Source organism: Hippopotamus amphibius, chromosome 3 (assembly GCF_030028045.1).
Source record: "Hippopotamus amphibius kiboko isolate mHipAmp2 chromosome 3, mHipAmp2.hap2, whole genome shotgun sequence".
Lineage (NCBI taxonomy): Eukaryota > Metazoa > Chordata > Mammalia > Artiodactyla > Hippopotamidae > Hippopotamus > Hippopotamus amphibius.
Genome location: NC_080188.1, coordinates 147234089 through 147254200, shown reverse-complemented (window position 1 = coordinate 147254200; position 20112 = coordinate 147234089). Strand labels below are relative to the sequence as shown.

At 43.0% G+C, this 20112-nt stretch overlaps 1 protein-coding gene across 2 annotated transcripts in view; it reads right to left on the bottom strand.

The window, feature by feature from the left end:
* Nucleotides 1-20112, bottom strand: part of SMYD3 (SET and MYND domain containing 3) — a 684321-nt gene that overhangs the window by 1109 nt on the left and 663100 nt on the right. For both annotated transcript variants that reach the window (XM_057726238.1, XM_057726239.1), the window contains one exon: nucleotides 14323-14431. In XM_057726238.1, the coding sequence (XP_057582221.1) occupies nucleotides 14323-14431 (109 nt within the window). The remainder of the gene's footprint in view (nucleotides 1-14322; nucleotides 14432-20112) is intronic.

Genomic DNA, 20112 nt, shown 5'->3' with positions numbered 1-20112 from the left:
CAATCTTCCCAGCTGACACAATGGAAAAGAGGCAACCCACTCCTATTGTGATCCATTTGAATTCCTGATCTAAATAATCTGTGAGCATAATAAAAGCCTGGTGGTTTTACTCTGCTAAGTTTTGCAATGGTTTGTTATAGAGCAATAAATAACCAGAATATTCTCAAAAATACTTCTGCAAAACTTAGAGATAATCAGTATCATCCCGCACTGCCCAAATTGGGGGCCTCTAAATGGGAGGGCACCAGACACACTGGCTTCAACGTGAGTGCGCCTCAGGAGATCGGTAAAGATCTGGGGCTGTTAAGCACTGTTAGGCAGAAGAGTAGCTGGCATGCAGTACACGCTCTCAGCCTTGGCTGCACAGTAGTGTCAACTGGGGCTTTCAAAGGTACACCAGTGCCCAGACCCCACACGTGGTCAACTGAAGCCTGTCCTCTAGGGGTGAGGCCTGGGCTGGGGAGAGTCTAACATGCCCTCAGGGTTGAGAACAACTGATAGAGTAAGCTCTCACCCAGTAATAACAACTATTTATTATTCAGTGGTAACTTACAGACAACATAATTATCATTTTAATGGCTGTGTACAATTCTACTCTTAGAGATTTAGATCACTACCAATTTTTTGTTATGATGTAGACCTTCTAGCATTGGACTTTTTTGCCTTGGCTGAATATTTGCTTAAGATAAATTCCTGGAGATGGGATTCCTGGGTATGAACATCTTTAAAGCCATAGAGACTTTAGAGCCACAGAGCACTCCTTCATTCTACTGAGGAGGAAACCTGAGGGTGGAAGAAGCAAAGTATTCAGGACTAGGAGTGCTTTTGGCCTGTGTTCCTGGCTTTTCTGCCCCTTAAAAATGTTTCCTTCAGCTAGGGTAAAGGAAAACAGGCAGACAGAGGGGTCTAGATTTAGCTGCTGAGAGAGAGAAAAAAGAGGAAGGGAAAGAAAGGCCCACCACCTCAGGCTCTGGTGTCCTAGCCTGGAAAAAGAGCTCTGCTCATCCATCACCCATGACATCCCAGCTGGAAAACCAGCAGGTGGCTGTGATGGAGAGTCAGGGCCGTGGGGATTTGGTTCTTATTAACTTGAGTGGATCTGCCCTGGAGGTGCACAGCATCTGCAAGCAAGTCCTGAGGTCGAGGAGGGTGGGGTGAGGGGTGTTCGAGATAGAGGGGAGAAGTTGGGAGTAGCCCCTACTTTGGAGGCAGCCAGGCTCAGTGAGATGCCTCTAGGCAGAAAATCAACAACAAATGTTTGATGCCATTCAGGGAACAAATGTCTTCTGTCTCCGCCCCACCTCACTCCCCTGGTCCTCTGCTGTTCTAGATATCTCAAGGTCTGAGGCAGGAGCCTGTGTGAGAGCACGGTTGTAAAGAGACACTGGAGAGATGCTTTGAGCCCTTCATGGGAAATTCACTCAAAAGGTGCCTAGATATTCTCTTCCCTTCTACTCAACAGAGGGCCAGATGTACTTGTGATCTGACAAAGGAGGGTGAATGTGCCAGGAGCACTGCCTGAAAAGCTCTTTGCAGAAAGAGAAATAACACTCTGTCCCACCCCATAGACAGGTCAGCTGGAGAAAGGCCAGCCTGACCTGCAAGGGCTCTCGCCCTCCCTGCCCCTTGCAGCCCTCTGTTGGGTGAAGGCCTGGCCTTGTTTCTCAGAACTCCCAGACCAGCTTCTCTTTGTCCTCCTTGTTGTACTCCTCCAGACTTCTCACCTGGAGAATGTTCTGTGCTTCTCAGGGACTTGACTCAGAGACTACATGACAGTCATCTTCATATCACTCTGACACAGTAAGGTCGATCTGCATGTTTTCAAATGTATTATAGCTCCAGCTTCCTTCCTCGCTGCCTTTCTTCCAGTCATACATTGCACTTTCTTCTCCCTTACAGCTTTAAGAATAAGGCCTACCCCTCAAGAGCCAAAGTTAATTGTGGCTAATCTGATGTCTTCCCGTGCATTCCTGCTCATCCCACAGCAGGGCAGGTGCCTGACCGTCAGAAGGAGCCTTCCGGCCCTGCAGCCCTTCAGGAACTGCAGAGCCACAGCCAGGAAGGGAAGCTGCCTGGCCTTCCCCAGGCCTCACTTCCACACCTCCCAGCCTGCTTCCTTGCGGGAGGGCCATAAAGACCATCTGGTCCAATATTCTCATGTTGGGCCTGAGAGGTGGCCCAGGGTGACTGCACTGGCAGCTTCCACCTGCAGTCTTCAGTGACCAAGAAGAGGTCCTGGAGGGCCTCCAAGATGTGGCTTCTGAGACACCCTGAGGGGCCATGAAGGTCTTCCAAGTCAAGATGCTGCTGGTTGTGACCTATATTCTCTTATCTGGTGGTAAATGCAGCACCAGAAGCAAAAGTGGAACAGGGTAGGCAACCCCTGGGTGTGTATGTGTAGGCTTTGAGATACTAAGATTAGAGGATCCTGTCCACAGGGATGGCTAGAAGGAGAGAGGAAATGGGCGTAGCTGGGAGCTGAGGACCAATTTGAAGAAACTGGAAAAAAATCCATATCATTTGTCTGGAAGGTAAAACCAAATACAAATATGATTAACAAGTAAGCACTGTAATTTTCTCTGAGTGACGGGTGGGGTAAAAGAGAAAAGAAGGGAAAGAAAAGAAAGAAACAGGATTTAGTAATGTGTGAAATATGGTGATGACTGTGTCCTCCTTGTGTGTGTGAGTAATATGTCAGGTTGGGTGTATAGGAAGCTGAAACTCAGACCTGGTCAGGCAGGATGTCTGGTCCTTGTCCTGGATGTTACCTGGGCCTACAGGTGAGCTGGAGCAGCAGTTCTCAGTGATGTAGGAAGGAGCCCTATGTAGCTGTCAGCACAGGCTGGCTGTCCATGGCAGGGGCCACAGCCCCTCAGCCCAGCAAGAAGATGAGAAAGGTTTCCGCCTCCCAAAACAAAGTTACAATAAATCTCTGACAAAACAGAACAATTGTTTCCTGTAGCTCTGTGTTTCCCTTCTCTCAGCCCCTCCCAACCGCCACCCATGCACATGTCAGAGAGAACAATTTTGGTTTAATTTCCTGCAGCAGTATGTAAAACAGATTAAGGAAATATAAAATCAGAGCTGGCCTGTGCTGGGAAAATCTTATCTCTTTCCATTAAATTTTATTTTTTTAATGGTAGCATTTAAAAAGAGCCTGCACGTAATCTTCCACAGAGGACCTATTTGAAGCTTTCAAGGGGGGTTGCTGCCCCCGTGTACTGACTCTAAATGTCACATGAGAAACGGAAGCACAGATTGTCTGCCACGTGACAGGCATGGTTCACTCACGAGTAAAGATACGGTCTTTAAAAGACAGGGTCCCCAGAACTGATTTCAATCTCATCACAGCTTTTTTTTTTTTTTTTTAAGTAATTTTAGAATTGTGGTCATATATTAAATAAAATGAATTAAATCAAATTATGATTTAAAGTTGCAAACAATATAGCTTTCTTATTAATTTTTAATAAAAATATATTAAGCTTATCAAGGATCTCATATACTCTCTACCAAAAGCCTGAGGGAATCCAATAAATGACTTCCCCAAGCAGGAGTTAAATACGGATAAAAATCAGAGGGAAAAGGAATGTATGCATGATAAAAACCCCTGGAATCAGATCACAAGAGGGAAAAATGCAGGCAAGTTTTCTTACTCTGCCCCCTCTCAGGATGAAAGCAGAGCAGAGGGGTGGTGGGAGGTGGGCATGGGCTGGGGCATCCAAAGCAGGGCATGTAAGAAGACAGACCCTCAGCTCATCAAGCAGCTCCAGAGCCACAGCAAGCCCTTCACAAAGGGCAGCAGTATGTCTCAAAACCTTTGATGACCTTCCTGACCTCCCAGCACTCTTGCTGACTCCGCTGTGCTCTACACCTTGTATAGGATCCGCTAGAAGGACCTATCCTCCTGGGAGGCAAACTTTCATTAAAAAAAAATCTATCCATTCATACACTAAATATTGTCTAAGCAGCTATAATGAATAAGACTTGGCTCTTACCCTGGGAGGAGCTCTGGCACTGCCAAGAAATAGGATTATAGCAGGACAGTGTGTGATAAAGAGAGATGTAAGGTGCTGGGGGGTGCAGAGGAGGGACCCCAGAAGGGGTTACAGATGTGGTGAGCTCAGGTGTGTGCCTTCCAGTGGGAGTAGCTATTCCAGAAAGAGTTGCTGTTGTGTTGTTGTGTTTAATCATCAATCCAATGCATATTTATTGAGCACCTGAGAGACCTTAAAGGTGTCATGTCTCCTCCCTGAGCTTCGGTTTCCTCACTTGAATAATGAGGAGATTGGACTAGATAAATTGTACGGGCAAACCAAGTCCCAGACACAGAGCTAGGAGATACAGGTTCGATTTTGTTTCAGAATATCATGTTATTGATTTGTAATTTAACTCCACTGGGGTCAGAGAATTTACTTTGTAAGACAGAAATCCTTTTACATTTACTGAGACTTGTTTTACGGCCCAGAATACAGTCCTTCTTGGTATATGTTTTGTGGGTACTTGAAAAGAAGTGCATTTTGCTACTGATGGGTGGAGTTTTATAAATGTCAATTTCATCCTGTTGGTTGATGGTGTTGTTAAAGTCTTCTGTATCCTTGCTGATTTTCTGTCTAGTTGTTCTGTCCATTGTTGACAGGGGGTGTTGATGTCCCCAGGTATACTCGTATCCATATGTCTGTTGTATATTTCTCCTTTTAGTTCGATCAGTTTTTGTTTCCCACATTTTGCAACTAGGTTGTTTGGTGCATACACATTTAGAATTGCTATGTATTCTTGGTAAATTGACCTTTTATCTCATTATATAATGTCCTTCTCTGTCTTTAGCAACATTTTCTTTGTTCTAAAGTCTTACTTTACCTGATATTAATATAGCCACTCCAGCTTTCTTTTGATGAATGGTGTTTTCAAGATATATCTTTTTCCGTCCTTTTACTGTCAACCTGCCTGTATCACTATATTTAAAGTGAGTTTCCTACAGACAGCATATAGTTGGGTCATTAAAAAAATCCATTCTAATAATCTCTGTCATTTAATTAGTATTTTAGATAGTTTACATTTTTACCTAGCTCACTTTGCATAATTAATGTGGTTATTCATATATTAAGGTTTTAAGTCTGCCAGTTAAAATTTTTTTCTGTTTATTCTGGTTTTTTTCTTGCTTCTATTTTCTTTCTCTTGCATTTCCAGTGGATTACTACTTTTTTAAGAATTCTATTCTGTAATGTTTTTGAGTGTATTTGCGTGTGTGTGTATATATAGACTTATATACTTGTTAAATATACTTATCCTAAGTATTTCCACTGTATACATTTAGAATCACAGAAGACAGTGTTATAAATTTTAACTGTTAAAAGTTATCTAAAAATTCAAGAGGAGAATAAAAGTCTATTTTATTTACCCTTATTTTCACTTACCATGTTCTTCCTTCCTGATGTTCAAAGATTCCTGCTTTTATTATTTTCCTTCTGTTTAGAGAATTTCTTTAGCGATCCTTTTAGAATAGGTCTGCTGGTGACAAATTCTCTTAGTTTTCCTTCATCTGAGAATGATTTGATTTCCCCTAAACTCTTGGAGGCTATTTTGCTGAATACAGGTTTTTAGCTTAACAGTTCTTTTCCTTCAGTCCTTAAAAAATGTGCCACTTTTGTCTGGACTCTATGGTTTTTAATGAGAAAGCCACTGTAACTCAAATTATTTTTCTCCTATAGGCAAGGTGTCATTTTTCTCCTGCTGCTTTTAAGATATTTTTGTTGTCTTTAGTTTTCAGAAGTTTGTCTAGGATGAGTCTTGATGTGCATTTCTTTGGATTTTTCTTATTTGGATTCACTTAGTTTCTTGAATCTGCAGGTGAATTTTTTGTGTTCAGTGCCATTAATTACATTCACATTGTTGTGCAGCCACTACCACTATCCATTTCCAGAACTTCTGTGTTATCTCAAACTGAAACTGTGTACCCACTAAATAACTCTCCATTCCCTTCTCTCTCCAGCCCCTGGTTACCACTATTTTACTTTCTGTCTCTATGTTTTTGACTACTCTAGGTACTTCATATAAGTGGAATCATACAATATTTGTCCTTTTGTGACTGGCTTATTTCACTTAGCATAATGTCTTCAAGGTTCATCCATGTAATTTCATTTTTAAGGCTGAATAATATTTCATTGTATGTATATTCCACATCTTGTTTATATATTCATCTGTCCATGGACATTTAGGTTGTTTCCACCTTTTAGCTATTGTTTATAATGCTTGCTGTGAACACTGGTGTACACATACCAGTTCAACTCCCTGCTTTCAGTTCTTCTGTGTATATACCCAGAAGTGGAATTGCTGGATCAAACAGTAATCCTCTGTTTCATATTTTTGAGGAGTTGCTATACCATTTTTCTACAGTAGCTGCCCCATTTTGCATTCCTGCCAGTAATGCATAAGGGTTCCAGTTTCTCTCCACATCCATACTAATACCTGTTGTTTTCAGGGTTTTTTGTCTGTTTTGTTTTGTTTTAAATAATAGCTATCTTAGTGGGTGAGTAGTAATATCTCACTGTGGTTGTGGTTTGCATTTCCCTAATATTAAGCATCTTTTTATGTGCTTTTTGGCTATTTGTATATCTTCTTTGGAGAAATGGCTGTTCAAGTCCTCTGCCCATTTTTGTATTAGGTTGTTTTGATATTGTTATTGAAGTTTAGGCATTCTCTCTATATTCTGGATATTAATCACTTATCAGATATGTGATTTGCAAATATTTTGTTCCATTCTGTGGGTTGCCTTTTTACTCTGTTGATAGTTGATAGTCCTTTGATGCACAAACATTTTTAATTTTGATGAAGTTCAATTTGTCTATTTTTTCTTTGTTGCCTGTGCCGTTGGTGTCATATCTCAAAAAATCATTGCCAAATCCAATCTCACGAAGCTTTTCCTCTATGTTTTCTTCTAAGAGTTTTATAGTTTTAGCTCTTATATTAGGTCTTTAATCCATGCATTACATTTTTTTAAGATAGTCTTAGGTAAGGGTCCAACTTCATTTTTGCATGTGGATGTCCAGTTTTCCCAACACCATTTGTTGAATAGACTGTCCTTTCCCCACTGAGTGGTCTGGGCACCCTGGTCAAAAATCATTTGACATGTATGTGAGAGAGTATTTCTGGGCTCTCTATTCTATTTCATTGGCCTATATGGCTGTCTTTATGCCAGTACCATGTTGTTTTGATTATTGTAGTTGTGCAGTAAAATTTGAAGACAGAAAGTGTGAGTCCTCCAACTTTTTTTTTTTTCAATAATGTTATGTTATTGGGGTCCCTTGAGGTTACATATGAATTTTAGGATGGATTTTTCCATTTCTAAAAAACACTCAGTGGGATTTTGACAGAGGTTGCACTGAATCTATAGACTGCTTTAGGTAGTATTGACAACAAAATTTTCTTTCAGTCATGAACATGGAATGTTATTCTGTTTATGTCTTTAATTTTTTTTCAGCAATGTTTTATAGTCTTCAGTGTATAAGTCTTTTACCTCCTTGGTTAAGTTAATTCCTAATTCTTTTATTCTGTAAGATGCTATTATAAGTGGAAATGTTTTCTCAGTTTCCTTTTGGGATTGTTCCCTGTTGGTGTATAGAGACACAACTGACTTTTGCATGTTAATTTTATATCCTCCCACTTTGCTGGATTTCTTAGTTGCAGCAATTTTTTTGTGTAGAATCTTTAGGGTTTTCTACATATAAGATCATGTCATCTATGAAGAGAGATAATTGTTCTTTTCAATTTGAATGGCTTCACTATTATTTCTTCAAGTACTTTTCCCACTCTGCCCTCTTTCTCTTCTCTTCCTGGGACTCCACTGTTAGATATTTTGTTATAGGTACCATGGGTCCCTGAAGCTCTGTTCAGTTTTACCTTTCTTAGCCACTTTATCTCTGTTTTTTAGATTGGACAGCTCATATTGTTCTATCTTCAAGTTCATTAATTCATTCCTCTATCCTTTCCATTCTGTTGTTAAGCTCCAGTCTGTATATTTGGGTAATTGTATTTATCAGTTTCTAAGTTTCTGTTTGCTTCTTCTTTCTATCTTCTATTTCTTTGCTGAGATGTTCTATTTTTCATTTGTTTTGAGGATGTTTGTAATTGCTTGTTTAAGCATGTTAATGGTGAGCTTTAAAATCTTTGTCAGATAATTCTAAAATCTGTTATCTTGGAGTTGGCATCTATTGATTGTCTTTTTTTCATTAAGATTGAGACCCTCCTTGTTCTTGGTATGATGAGTGATTTTTAATTGAAACCTGGACATTTTCAGTATTATGTTGAGATTCTGAATTTTATGTAAACTTTCTGTTTTAGTTGGCTCTCTCCAACATTGCTGCAGCAGGAGTATGGCAGATGACACCATGTTACTGCCAGGTGGAGGTACAAGGCCAGGCTCCTCACTTGGCTCCTTGTCACTGCTGGGCTTACGCTTCCTGGTAGGTAAATTTCTGCTTGTTTTCTTTAATGTGACTTAATCACTATGCTTTCATTTTATGATCATTCTCTTACTTATCTTCTCCTTTTTTGGTTCAGAAACGTACTCTTGAAACTAACATTCTCTGTTTAAGTCAGTAGGGCACAGTCATAAACATCAGAGCCGGGGACTGCCAGGCAAGTCTTTGAAGGCAGCACTGATGATTATGGCACATCACCTATGCAGCCGTCTTGTTCTCGCCCTCTCCTTCCCATCTGTCCACACGTTAAGGTAATGTTACACGTTTAGAGGAGAGCTTTTTAACCTAGAGACTGTGAGCCTGTAGAAAGTCCGTGGAGAGGCTTCAGGTGATCCCTAAAGACCCCTTCCCCACCAAATATAAAAAAAACTGTTGTGTGTATGTATTGATACATTTTCTCTGGTGAGTCAGTGGTTCTCACACAATTCCTAAATGAGAGCATGACCAAAGAGATTAAGAATTATTGTAGCAGATTAAGAAATGGGAACAACAGACTTACAGGCTGTAAATCATCCATTTAGGGGGGCTTGAAATCAGGGTGCAGGCTGGAGTAGACAGAGACCCACATGTGCTGGAGCTTCCCTGGATGTTCTGGAATAGCTAATAACTGTGTGGGTATGAGAGGAATAATGTTGGGGACTGGGCCTGAGCTCTCTAGTCAGGTCCAGAAAAAATCTAAAAGATCCTCAAAATGTAAAATGCTTTAACATAATGAAATGAGAAGAGAAAAAACATTACAGTATAATATGAGAAATTTCCATCTAAATAAGGTTACTGAGGGGGAAGAAGTTTGACTTTTTCCATCCGACTTCAGTTAACAAGGCTCTACTAACAAAACAGCTAGTCTAGCCCAGGGTGAGGGAGTCGGCAGCGTGCAGAGCTCACAGACAGAAGCAGGTCACTGACAAGACAGCCCAGATAAGCACGGTTGCCCCTGAGGTCCAAGAAGTCAAATTAGTGGCTAACAAAATCCTTCTAAGGAATAAATGGAAAGAAGCAAAAATAGATTAGACAGGATAAAGCAGGACGGAGGTACTGTGAAGAGACCCCAGGACTGTCCTGTGGCAGCGATCACAAGAATTTCAGCTGAGCCCAGTGGAGATGGGAGCCTAAACCAAATCACAGCTGGGCTAAGTGGATTCCATTCCTGGAGGAGGCGGGGCCTAATTGAATCTGTAACAGATTTCTGTTTTTGAAGCTTTTCTCATTTTTGTTCCAAACTCAGCCTTCGATACCCTTATTCATACTCTTTTTTTCATCCTATTATTTCCAGAGTTTCTAAGAAAGAATATCTAGGGGTGCTAGTCTAAAGAGAACATCACTTTAAAGAGGCAAGAATATATCTTCCCCTTCCCCTCTCTGGGTCACCTGAACCCTGAGAAAGCTCGGGAGGAGAGGCTTTCTGCAGAATGAAATGGAGCTGCTGCCAGACTCACAGGTCCTATGAACTTGCAAAAAGATGGATGTGTGCAGGCCTCTGTGTGATCCTGCGATATATAATAAGAAATACATACTTGGTCTTCATCCCTGTTTCTGGCACTGAGCTCCTAAAACCCTTGGAATCTCCTAAGTGAAGAAAATAATCAAGCTGTCTTTTGTTATTTTAATAAGGTGACTTTTAGACGCACCTAAGGATAGGGGCTGGTTACTAGGATAACCAACCATGTGATTAGAGGGTTGGAACTTTCAGTCTAATCCCTGACCTCCAGGCAGGGAAGAGGAGCTGGAGGTTGAATCAATCACCAATGGCCAATGATTTAATCAATCGTGCTTTTGTAAAGAAGCCTTCATAAAAAGCCGAAAGGACAGAGTTTGAAAGCTTCAAGGTTGGTGAACCATGAAGATTTGAGGAAAGTAGTGCATTCGGAGAGGGCATGGAACCTCCACACCCTTTCCCAGTGCCTTGCCCTACGTGCATCTCTTCCATCTGGCTACTCCTGACTTATAGCCTTTTATAATAAACTGGTGTTCTAATAAGTAAAATGTCTCTCAGAATCCTATGAGGTACTCTAGCAAATTAATCAAAATTATTGTGGGATCCTTAGAACCTCTAAGCTATAACCAGTCAATCTGAAGCATATGTGACAACCTGGGCTTGTGATTGATATCTGAAGTGGAAGGTGATTTTGTAGGGCTATGCAATCTGATGCCATCTCCAGGAAGTTAGTATCAGAATTGACTTGAATTGTAGGACACCCAGCTGGTGTCTGAGAATTGCTTGTTGAGGTGGGAAAACCCCTGGCACACATTGGAACTGGGTGAGCAGAACCTTACTCTACTAGTAAATGGTCAGCAAAGGTCCTGAGAAGATCTGGTCCACTAGCCACATACATAGTACATGTGCATATTAGCTGAAAGAACAGGGCCAGGGTGGTGCTTTTAAAGATCTCTCCTCATTAAAAAATCCACTCATTCAAGTAGGCAGTTGATAGAACTTGCTATGTTCAGGGCACAAGTGTCTAGGTTTGGTAGCCCCAAGAGATACAAAGGGTACATAAGTCAAGGTTGCTTGTGGAATTCCCACTCACCTCCAGGAAAGGGAACACATGTATGTGAACTGCTGGGGAGCCGTTCTATAATATAATTGTTCAACAAGGGCAATACTGTATAGCCCCAAACCCAAAACACAAGTGCTAAAGGGACTGGGTAGTGAGGGAGTGATCAGAACCAGGGTTCCTATACAATAGTAATCCTTAGAGTCTCAAAACACTTGGGACTTGGCCAAACACACCCTCACACACTACCTTATTTATTTCTAATAACTCTATGGGGTAGGTATTATCTTCATTTTTAAAACAAGAAAATTATATTCAGAGGGATTGAGACTTGCTTCAGGTCATAAAAGTAGTAAATGATGGGACTGGAACCTGAACTCTGAATCCGAGAGTCTTCCTACTACGTGACCCTGCCAGGGTACACATCTGCTTTTTGGTCGATAATCAGAGCCCAGGAGACTCTGTCTTTTCCAGAGCCAAATGGGAAGTTTGGGTAAGGCCATGACTTAACCCCAGGCCTATGACAGACGTTCTGAGGCTGCTCCGAGATCTTTCATTTGGCAGCTGTCAGTGTCCATGTTTGGGCTTATTTTTGGTACCAGGAGCAGAAGATGCTAAAACAATCACCAAGGGAAACTTCTGGAGGAGGTGAGGCAAGCTCACGAGAAGGACGTGAGGAAGACAGAATGGAACCGGGCACGAAGGGTATTAAAGGGCGATAAGAGTGTCATAAGAAGGGCTGGTGGTCTGCCTGGCCCGTGTTATCCTGTAAATCTGTAACTAGACGTCAGTGTGGGTGCGTTCACGCTTGTCTTTGCAGCTGAGGGTATGTAGTGTCTCCGTCAAGAGTTCCACATGCAATGGCAATGATAAGCCTCACATGGAGAGCGGAAGAGATCCAAATCCTCTCTGACGTCTCCTTCACATCCTCCTTTGAGTTGTCAGCAGGAGCTATCTATCTGAAGGGATTTCTACACGGAGTCTTACTAGAGAGTCTCATTTATTCGCTGGGCCAATCTAGAGTCTTGCGTTCCAGTCTGGATCTATTTATTTATTTTTATTTTTCGCCACATCGGGTCTCAGCTGTGGCACTCGGGATCTTGGTTGCGGCGTGCGGGCTTCTTGCTAGTTGTGGTGCGCGGGTTCCAGAGCTCACGGGCTCTGTAGTCTGTGGCACGCGGGCTCTCTAGTTGAGGTGTGCATGTTCAGTTGCCCCTCGGCATGTGGGGTCCCAGTTCCCCGACCAGGGATCAGACCCATGTTCCCTGCATTGCAAGGTGGATTCTTTACCACTGGGCTACCAGGGACGTCCCCCAGTCTGGATCTAATGGCTTGTTCACATGTCTGTCTCCTCCACTAAACTGTAATGACAACACTGGGCCTTATTCAGATTAACAGAAGCATTTAATCAACATATGTTGGATTAAACTCAACAGACTAGACCTGGCTCTGCCTCAGTGTGACTCCAAGCCTTAGTTCCTTTGGTTTTCAGATGGACATGAAAATGCCTGGCCCACTGGCCTCAGAGGGCTGTCATCTGTCATGAGGCCCAGATCAGACATGTACACATGAGCAGTATTAATACTTTCTAGTCCCATAAAACAAAGGGCTAATTTGATCACTTATAAAATACATACTTAGAGGTGACCCTGGGTTGGGTACATCGTATACTTGGGAAATTTCCTCCACATTGTTTTTCTGTCAGAACATTCACACAGTAGACCCTCGATAAGTATTTTCTGCCCAACCGATTTGACTGGCTGACAACCATTAGCCAGACCAGAAAAGGAAAGTTCTCCTGAGACTGCAGGAGCCTTCCGGTGTTCTTCCATCAGTCTGGGTAAAGATGTCAGACAAGGCGAAGAGAACAGGAAGAGGTGAGTGCCTTCAGGAATCCTAGTGTTCTTCCTGTTGACCACAGGCCGATTTCAGTTAGAGACCAGGAAAAGGCAACAGGGCTAGTGTTTAACGAAAGCCAGCATTAGGGAATCTCAATTTTAAGAATTCCTTAGGCATTTCTTCTTTTTCTTGTCTAAATGTGGATCAGCCAGCCCCTAGACACTCCCTGAGAGATCCTGATTCAGGGCCTGGGTTTTTCCACGCTTCTGCGGACTAGGGCATCGTGGCCCAGAGGACCCCAGGCAAGTGCCAGGTGCTGCCCCTGAAACCCCACACACCAGGTCTCTGTACAAGCCACCCGTGCCTGGACCAGATAAGCACATGAGCTCTGCTTTTGGAAGTCATGGTTTGGGAGAGGGAGAGCAAAGGCCAGAACAGCAGAGAGCCCTGGGCCCTAGCGGCAGAGGAGACTCACTGAGAGGGTGAGGATAGGCGGCACTCTTTAACACCACATTCCAACAGACACAGCTCTCCCACTGAGCTTCTCCACACTTATTGCTAGCAGTGTATAGAGCTCTCTCCCTTCCTCCCTCCTCCCTTCTTCCTCATCCCTCCAACAGTGAATACTTCCTAAGTCCCAGGTACCTTGCTTGATGCTGAACCGGTTTTGAAATAACCAGAAAGCCCTCAGAGTCTCCTGGCGGGAAGGGCATCAGGTATTCTGGCTGCTGTGTGGCAAGTGCTCAGCTGGCAGAGTGAGCGGAGTGGTAGGAGGGAGGGGAGAAAACAACATTCCGGCTGACCTTAAAGGGTCAGTAGAGCTCTGCCAGGCCTGGGGGTGGGGGTGGGGGGAGGTCATTTAAGGCAAAGAAAACAGCTTTGAAAGGACCTAAGCAGTAGCATGACTTGGACAACAGTGAGCGGCTCAGTGTACACCGTGTGTGTGTGTGTGTGTGTGTGTGTGTGTGTGTGTGCGTGCGCGCGCGCGTGCATGTGCAGAGGTGGGGCGGGGGGGAGGCTGGAGGTGAGGAGGCTGCAAAGGTGCAAAATGGTTCGCAGACAGGCGGTCAAGGGGCTGGGAATGTGGACTCTGTTCTGTGGGCCGTGGGTAGGAAGGCATGGAGAAGGGAGGCCTCTCCACGGTGGAGAAGGGCACAGGTGCAGTGGTGTCTGAGGCCAGTTTGCACCAGTTAGTAGGAGTTGATTGTTAAACTTTACTGATTTTTGTGAACTTACTGATTGGACACTGGTGGTTTAAAATCAGCCACGGTGGGCATGTTTATACCACAGAAATCGGCAAACATCACAAATCTTTTTTTTTCAGGGCTGGTTTTTAACATTTATGGGTACGTGTTTGTGTACAAATGTGTGTGTGTGTGTGTACATATGTGTGCTTGCACACATGCATACACACATGTGTGTAGAGTTGCTACAAATCACAAGGAAGAGACCTAGCAACACCCAGGAAAAGGTATCTCAGGCAGAACTACACGCCATCTCGGCACACTCACCAGCCTCAGATTCTTCATCGCCTGGGGAAACATGCCTTGATGTAACTGCAGTTTGCCAACTTTCATTACCTGCACACCTCTGACGGGATGGTTTCCTGGGAAAAAAATCCTGGAAGAAAACAAACGGCAAACTGTCAGCAGCGCTCACCTGTGCAGTGGGCGCAGTCAGGAGACTGTGGAAGTGGGAGCAAACGCTGGCTGTGAACGTCAGTGAGCCACTGCGAAGAGTCAGCTTCGCAGCTAGGAGAACACGCGACTACGGGAGGAAGCACACTATCGGTCTCCTGCTCCCCAGGATGCCTTCTGCATTAGGGAAGTAATGACAGGACTGCAAGGCCTCTCTCATAAACACTAGAGAAGAGAACCTGGCCCTCTGCGTTTGTATTTGAGGGTGTGGGCACCAGGTGCTAATCTTACCCTCCAATCTCCCCTGTGAAGCTCCAGCTCCCAGGACAGCCTTGGACCAGAAGCTGGCCTCTCAGTAATAATTGTTAAGTAAATGAATGAAAGCTTGCAGGACTCCCCATCTAGAAACGCTCACAGCCTCCTTCTAACTGCAAAGCCGTCTGAGTCTCAGCTGCAGGGTCTATCGCTCATCACAGTCCACCCTTCCTACAGCCCCGTGTATTTATTCTGTCATCACTGGACTCTAGAGCTTTTGATTCAGACATCCATCTGTGTTTGCCACCATGTCCTGCATGTAGGAACTCTGTACATACTTGACCTCTCTCACACACAACAGAATAGAATACGGTGTTGTAGTAGACTGAAGAATGGAAATCCAAGGCTGTGTCTCAGACCCAATGTTATTTCAGCTTGATTCAACAAGAATTCATTATATTAGATTCAACAATATGTGTACAGTTGGGCCTCTTCTGCCCCTCACATCTGCTATCGTGAGTCCCCTGCGCTCCTGCTGGATGTGCAAGATCGATCCCGGGGGCAGGATCATATATATAGATCATATATATACACTGTATATATGTGATCTTTTCCCTCAAGGCTCAATAATCCCATGAGACACAAGGCAAACATTCATACAACAGTTTAAAAATATCACAGGATACAGCATAACTTAGTGCCCCGATGAAGCCTACATTAGTACAAGGCAATGCTCAGTTCAAGTGTGTGGAATGAACTGAGAAAATGATACAGGAGTTACGAAGAGGAGAGTTACGATGACTGATTGGACCAGGGAGGGTTTCCTGGAAGAGGGAACCAGGACTTAACCCAGCTGCCCAGAAGCTGGGAAGGCTTGTCTCGGCGGGGAGAATGGAAACGCATCCAGTACTGGATGGCACGAGCGAGGGTGCACTCCAGACGCTGCCCATCCCGAGACCACAGGTGCCTGCCCGCAGGCCTCCAGAAGATAACCCTGAGTCGTGACTTACATGGAGCTCGCCATGTGCCGCGCACTGTTCTGCTTTTCATGTATAAACAGGTCACGAAACCCACATTTAGGCTCTGCTGTGTAATAGAGATGAGGCAGCTCTATCAGGAGAGACACATATGTTCTCTGATTAGTATACTATCTGCAAACCATTCCCTCTCCCTGAACCTCAACTCTTCCCCACATGAAATGTGATATAGAAACTTTTCTCACTCAGGCTCTTAAAGAAGTGGAAAGCAGTACCTGAGAGGCAGGTCTTTAAATAAATAGAAGTTTGGCCATGCTTCTTTTAAAGAACTGAAAAGGGAGGGGAGAGGGGAAACAAAGGAGACACCTGGGTCCTGGATTTTCCTTGGTCTCCTGAGCACGCCAAGAGATCAGTCATGTCACCTCCCCCCCTTACAAACTGAGCATCGTTATCTACTTGTGTGGAAAAGATTTTAAGATCCCCAGACAAAAGGCTTAAGTATAGGACGCCATTGCCCTGTACTTAATTGCCTTGGACACTTTCCTTGAAAAGCACACCTGGATTTGGAACTTTATTTTATTGCTATGAATGTGGTATAATTAAATTTAAAGGCCCAAAAGTAATTTCATACTAATAAGCATTCCGTTAAGTGGATGTCTGTCATGTCAGTTAGCAGAAGGAAAGAAAATCTTTGGTTCTTTGGTGGCAGAGAAAGTGGTGCATAATTACTCCATGAAAGATACCTGCTCTGGTTGCTTAAAGATATTAGAAAACAAAGTGGAGAGGATGAGGAAGTGTCTGGGAGGGGGACTTCCACATAAATATTTACGGAGCAGCCTCACAGCTCTGGCGGGGGTGCTGAGCGTGTGCCTGGGTTGTTTCTGGAGGCCTCCCAGCTGACATATGGAATAAGCATCATGATTACTTGCCGGAATAGCACCCCAAGGAAAGTGGTGAAGCTCACTCCTGCTGGGAGAAGTTCTCTACCCAGGGCATGCGTTTTCATCAGCTTCACTGTATGATGAGGAGAGAGGAGGCCTGCAAGAGGTCTTCAATCACAGGACCGTCAGGAATCAAGGCCAGGCTGAGAGCCAGGACCATGGAAGGAATCAGAGATGGCTAAGGACTGCGAGGACTAAAACAGGAGTTTGCGTGGGAAGGTGCAGGGTTCTGTGCCCAGTGCGTAAGGGATGCAGGAAGTCCACAGTGAGTCCCTGCCCTTGCTTAGTATACAGTCTAATCACAGATATGAAGCACACTGAGTCATGATACAGAGAGGAGCGTGAGAGCTGCCAGACCACGGCACAAACAATGGATGCTCCAGAAGCAGTAGAGACCACAGTGATCAGTGAGGTTCCTTGGTGTGTCAGAGTTTGAGCTGGTTCAGACTGGAAGCGGTGATGGGCTTCTAGGAAAGCATGTGGGGCATGGGAAGGGCGCGTAGCTCTGGTGATGGTACAGGAGGCTGAATACAGAGGGCCAGTGAGCACATGATCTGACCGGCAGAGAAGAGCAGGAGAGGCGGTGCACCTGAGGCCAGGCTGTGCAGAGGCATCCATGTCAACCTAGGAGGTTTAGACTTTGCGTGTAGGCAGCTGGGCACTTTGGAGGGAGCTGAGAGTGTCTCATCAGAATCGGAAATGTTAAGTTGGAAAGGAGACTCTAGAGGCAGAGAGACCTGAGGCAGGATGGTGGTAATGAGAACGGAAAGGAAGGATCTGATGCAAAAAATGTTCTACAGCTGATTCAACAGGAGCTGGAGACCTGCTAGGGTCCGGCAGTCAGAGCTGACTCCAAGATTCAGAAATCGAAATGCTGCCACAAAAAAACACAAGCAAACCATGTAATAACAAAATCATTCAAGGCATTCTACTTGTTTGGGTGTTACAAATTTTCTTTTCATGGATACAATGCCAGCAACCACATGGTCCAAGATGCTGGGCCTAGGATGGAAAAAGTGCCCTTGGTGTTTCTGTGGTGATTAAATGTATAGGAAGGAAGGTGTTTAAACAAGCAGAGAAGAGCAGCAACACATATGCTAGTTTAACTCAGACCCATAAGCACCAAGATTCTATAAGGAGGGTGGAAAGTCTCAAGTTAAAAGGGGGTAGAGAAAAACATACCTGATGGCAGGACCTATGTTGTTGATCTTGCTGAGGTTTTTCCACATGATGCAATTACCAATCACATTGCTTCATTACAGGTAGCAGTTTTGACATTTATATGGCAGGAAAAACCATTTATTTTTAGGACTTTTTTTAGAACTGATATAAAATACACTGCTGAATTTAAAACAAGAGCTTAACTTGACTATATAACCTGTATTTTAGAGTGACCAAATAGCTATAATGTATGTATCTTAGCTGATAAATGTGAAATCTAATTCTAATGATGAAATTAGAAAAATCAGCATTTTGCAACTCTTGAAGAATAACTGATCCATGAAAAGCATATCACTAGATGAAGTCAGTAGATCAAAGGATGATGGAAAATTTTACAATGAATAAATTAGGTGGTTACCATCTGAACCACTGATCAGTCTTAGCATCACTAAAGTGGGACAGCCAGACATTACATGCTATCTGATATGATGCAATAAGAATTATTTCGCACCAACTATAAAGGATCCTTGCTGAAAAAAGAAACACAGAAACAAAGGAACTGAATTTAATTAAGCCCATAAAGTTAGATTCCATTCCATAGGAAAAACAAACGATAGAGGAACAAATAGGAGCAACCAGCTAAATTGAAGATGTGGGCAATTTTACAGGACCTTCACGCAGGATCTTCAGCAGGTCAATGGCACGAAGAGAAAGAGATGGCAGGGGAGGAGAACACTCTAGATTAAAAGAGACTTAAAAGACAAAACAGTCAAAGGTAACTTGTAGACCTTTTGCGTCTTAACTCAAAATAACTATATAAAGACATTTGTGAGCCGATCTAGGAAATGCGAACATGAAACGGCACTGTGGGTAAGAAAACGTTCACAGTTTTCAGAGATACATGCTGAAGTTTGCATGGATAAAATGATGTAATGACTGAGATTGGATTTAAATTTCTTCAGCATAATTTCTCCTTCCAGCAATGGTGGGTTAGCTTGTTTCAGACCAAACTCTGTGCTAAGAACAAGAAACATTAGACAAAATATTTATACAAATCTGTTTGAAGGTGTCAAAGAACCACCGAGGGACAGGGATCTGGATGAGTCATGTGGCAAAAAGAACAGGAGCTCAAGCAGGTGACCCTTACATCTGTGGCTACTTCTCCCTTTGCTGATTTGAAAGTAGAGGCAGACAGGCTAAAAAGCTGGGTGGAAGTTTTGGCAGTCTCAAAGATATGGAGACACAGAATTTGGAGTTTAGGGCTTAGTAAAGATGAGAAGGAGCTCTAGTAAACATCCCTGGCTTTCATTTGTGACTCCACCAAAGGGCTACAGTTCTGGAATAGTGGTAAGCCAGAAACAGACGAGCCCTCACAAAGACTGAATCAGTTCAAACCCTGACTGGAGTAAGGTGGTCTGTTTCTACCCTGACTGCCAGAAGCAAAAGTAGGCTCTCTCTGAAGGAAGACTGCATCATCCTGAACCTCAGTTATCTCCCTAATTTTTCTATACAGTGTCCTGCATTCAGTAAAATTATTCCAGGCACACAAAAAGATAAGAACTGTCTGAAAACCAAGAGAAAAACATAGACAATGAAACAAACCTAGAGGTTTGCAGATATTGAGGCTCTAATAAATCAATTTAAAAATAACTATGTTTGCAAACTTAATAATAGAAAAGAATTTTAGCAGAAAATTAGAAATTACATAAACATAACCAATGAAAATTAAGAACTAAATAGTTCAGCATCAGACTTGTTACAGCCAAGGACAGAATTAGAGAACTGGAAGGTAGGTCAAAAGAATGTATCACTTGCAAAACAAAGAGAGATGAGGAAATAGAAAATAAAGAGGAACATGGGTCTCATATAGGTAAACTGGAATCTCAAATGAGAGAAGGGAGAGAATGGCAGAAGCAATATATAAAGCCATAATGGCTGAGAATTTTCAAAAGTAATGAAAGCTTAGAACTGCAAAAAGAATAAAATAATTCAAATAAGGGAAAAAGAGGGGGAAGTAGGGTAAGAAATAAAATAAGCATTGCAAAATCTTCATAATTATTGAAACTGGAAAATAGATCTATGAAGGTTCATTCTATTATTCTATATTTTTTTCTATTATTCTCTTCTGTATGTTTGAAATTCTTCATAATTAAAAAAAGCAGGACATTGGGTTTTACTTTTTCACCTTCAGAAGTTACGGACTCTGGTAGATAACTGCCCCAAGTTTCAGAAGATTATGGAATTTTACTGAATTCTAAGCATTACATAGAAATGAAATGATACAGATGAGAGGCATACAGTGGCCTTCCACACTGTGTCGAGACATCAGA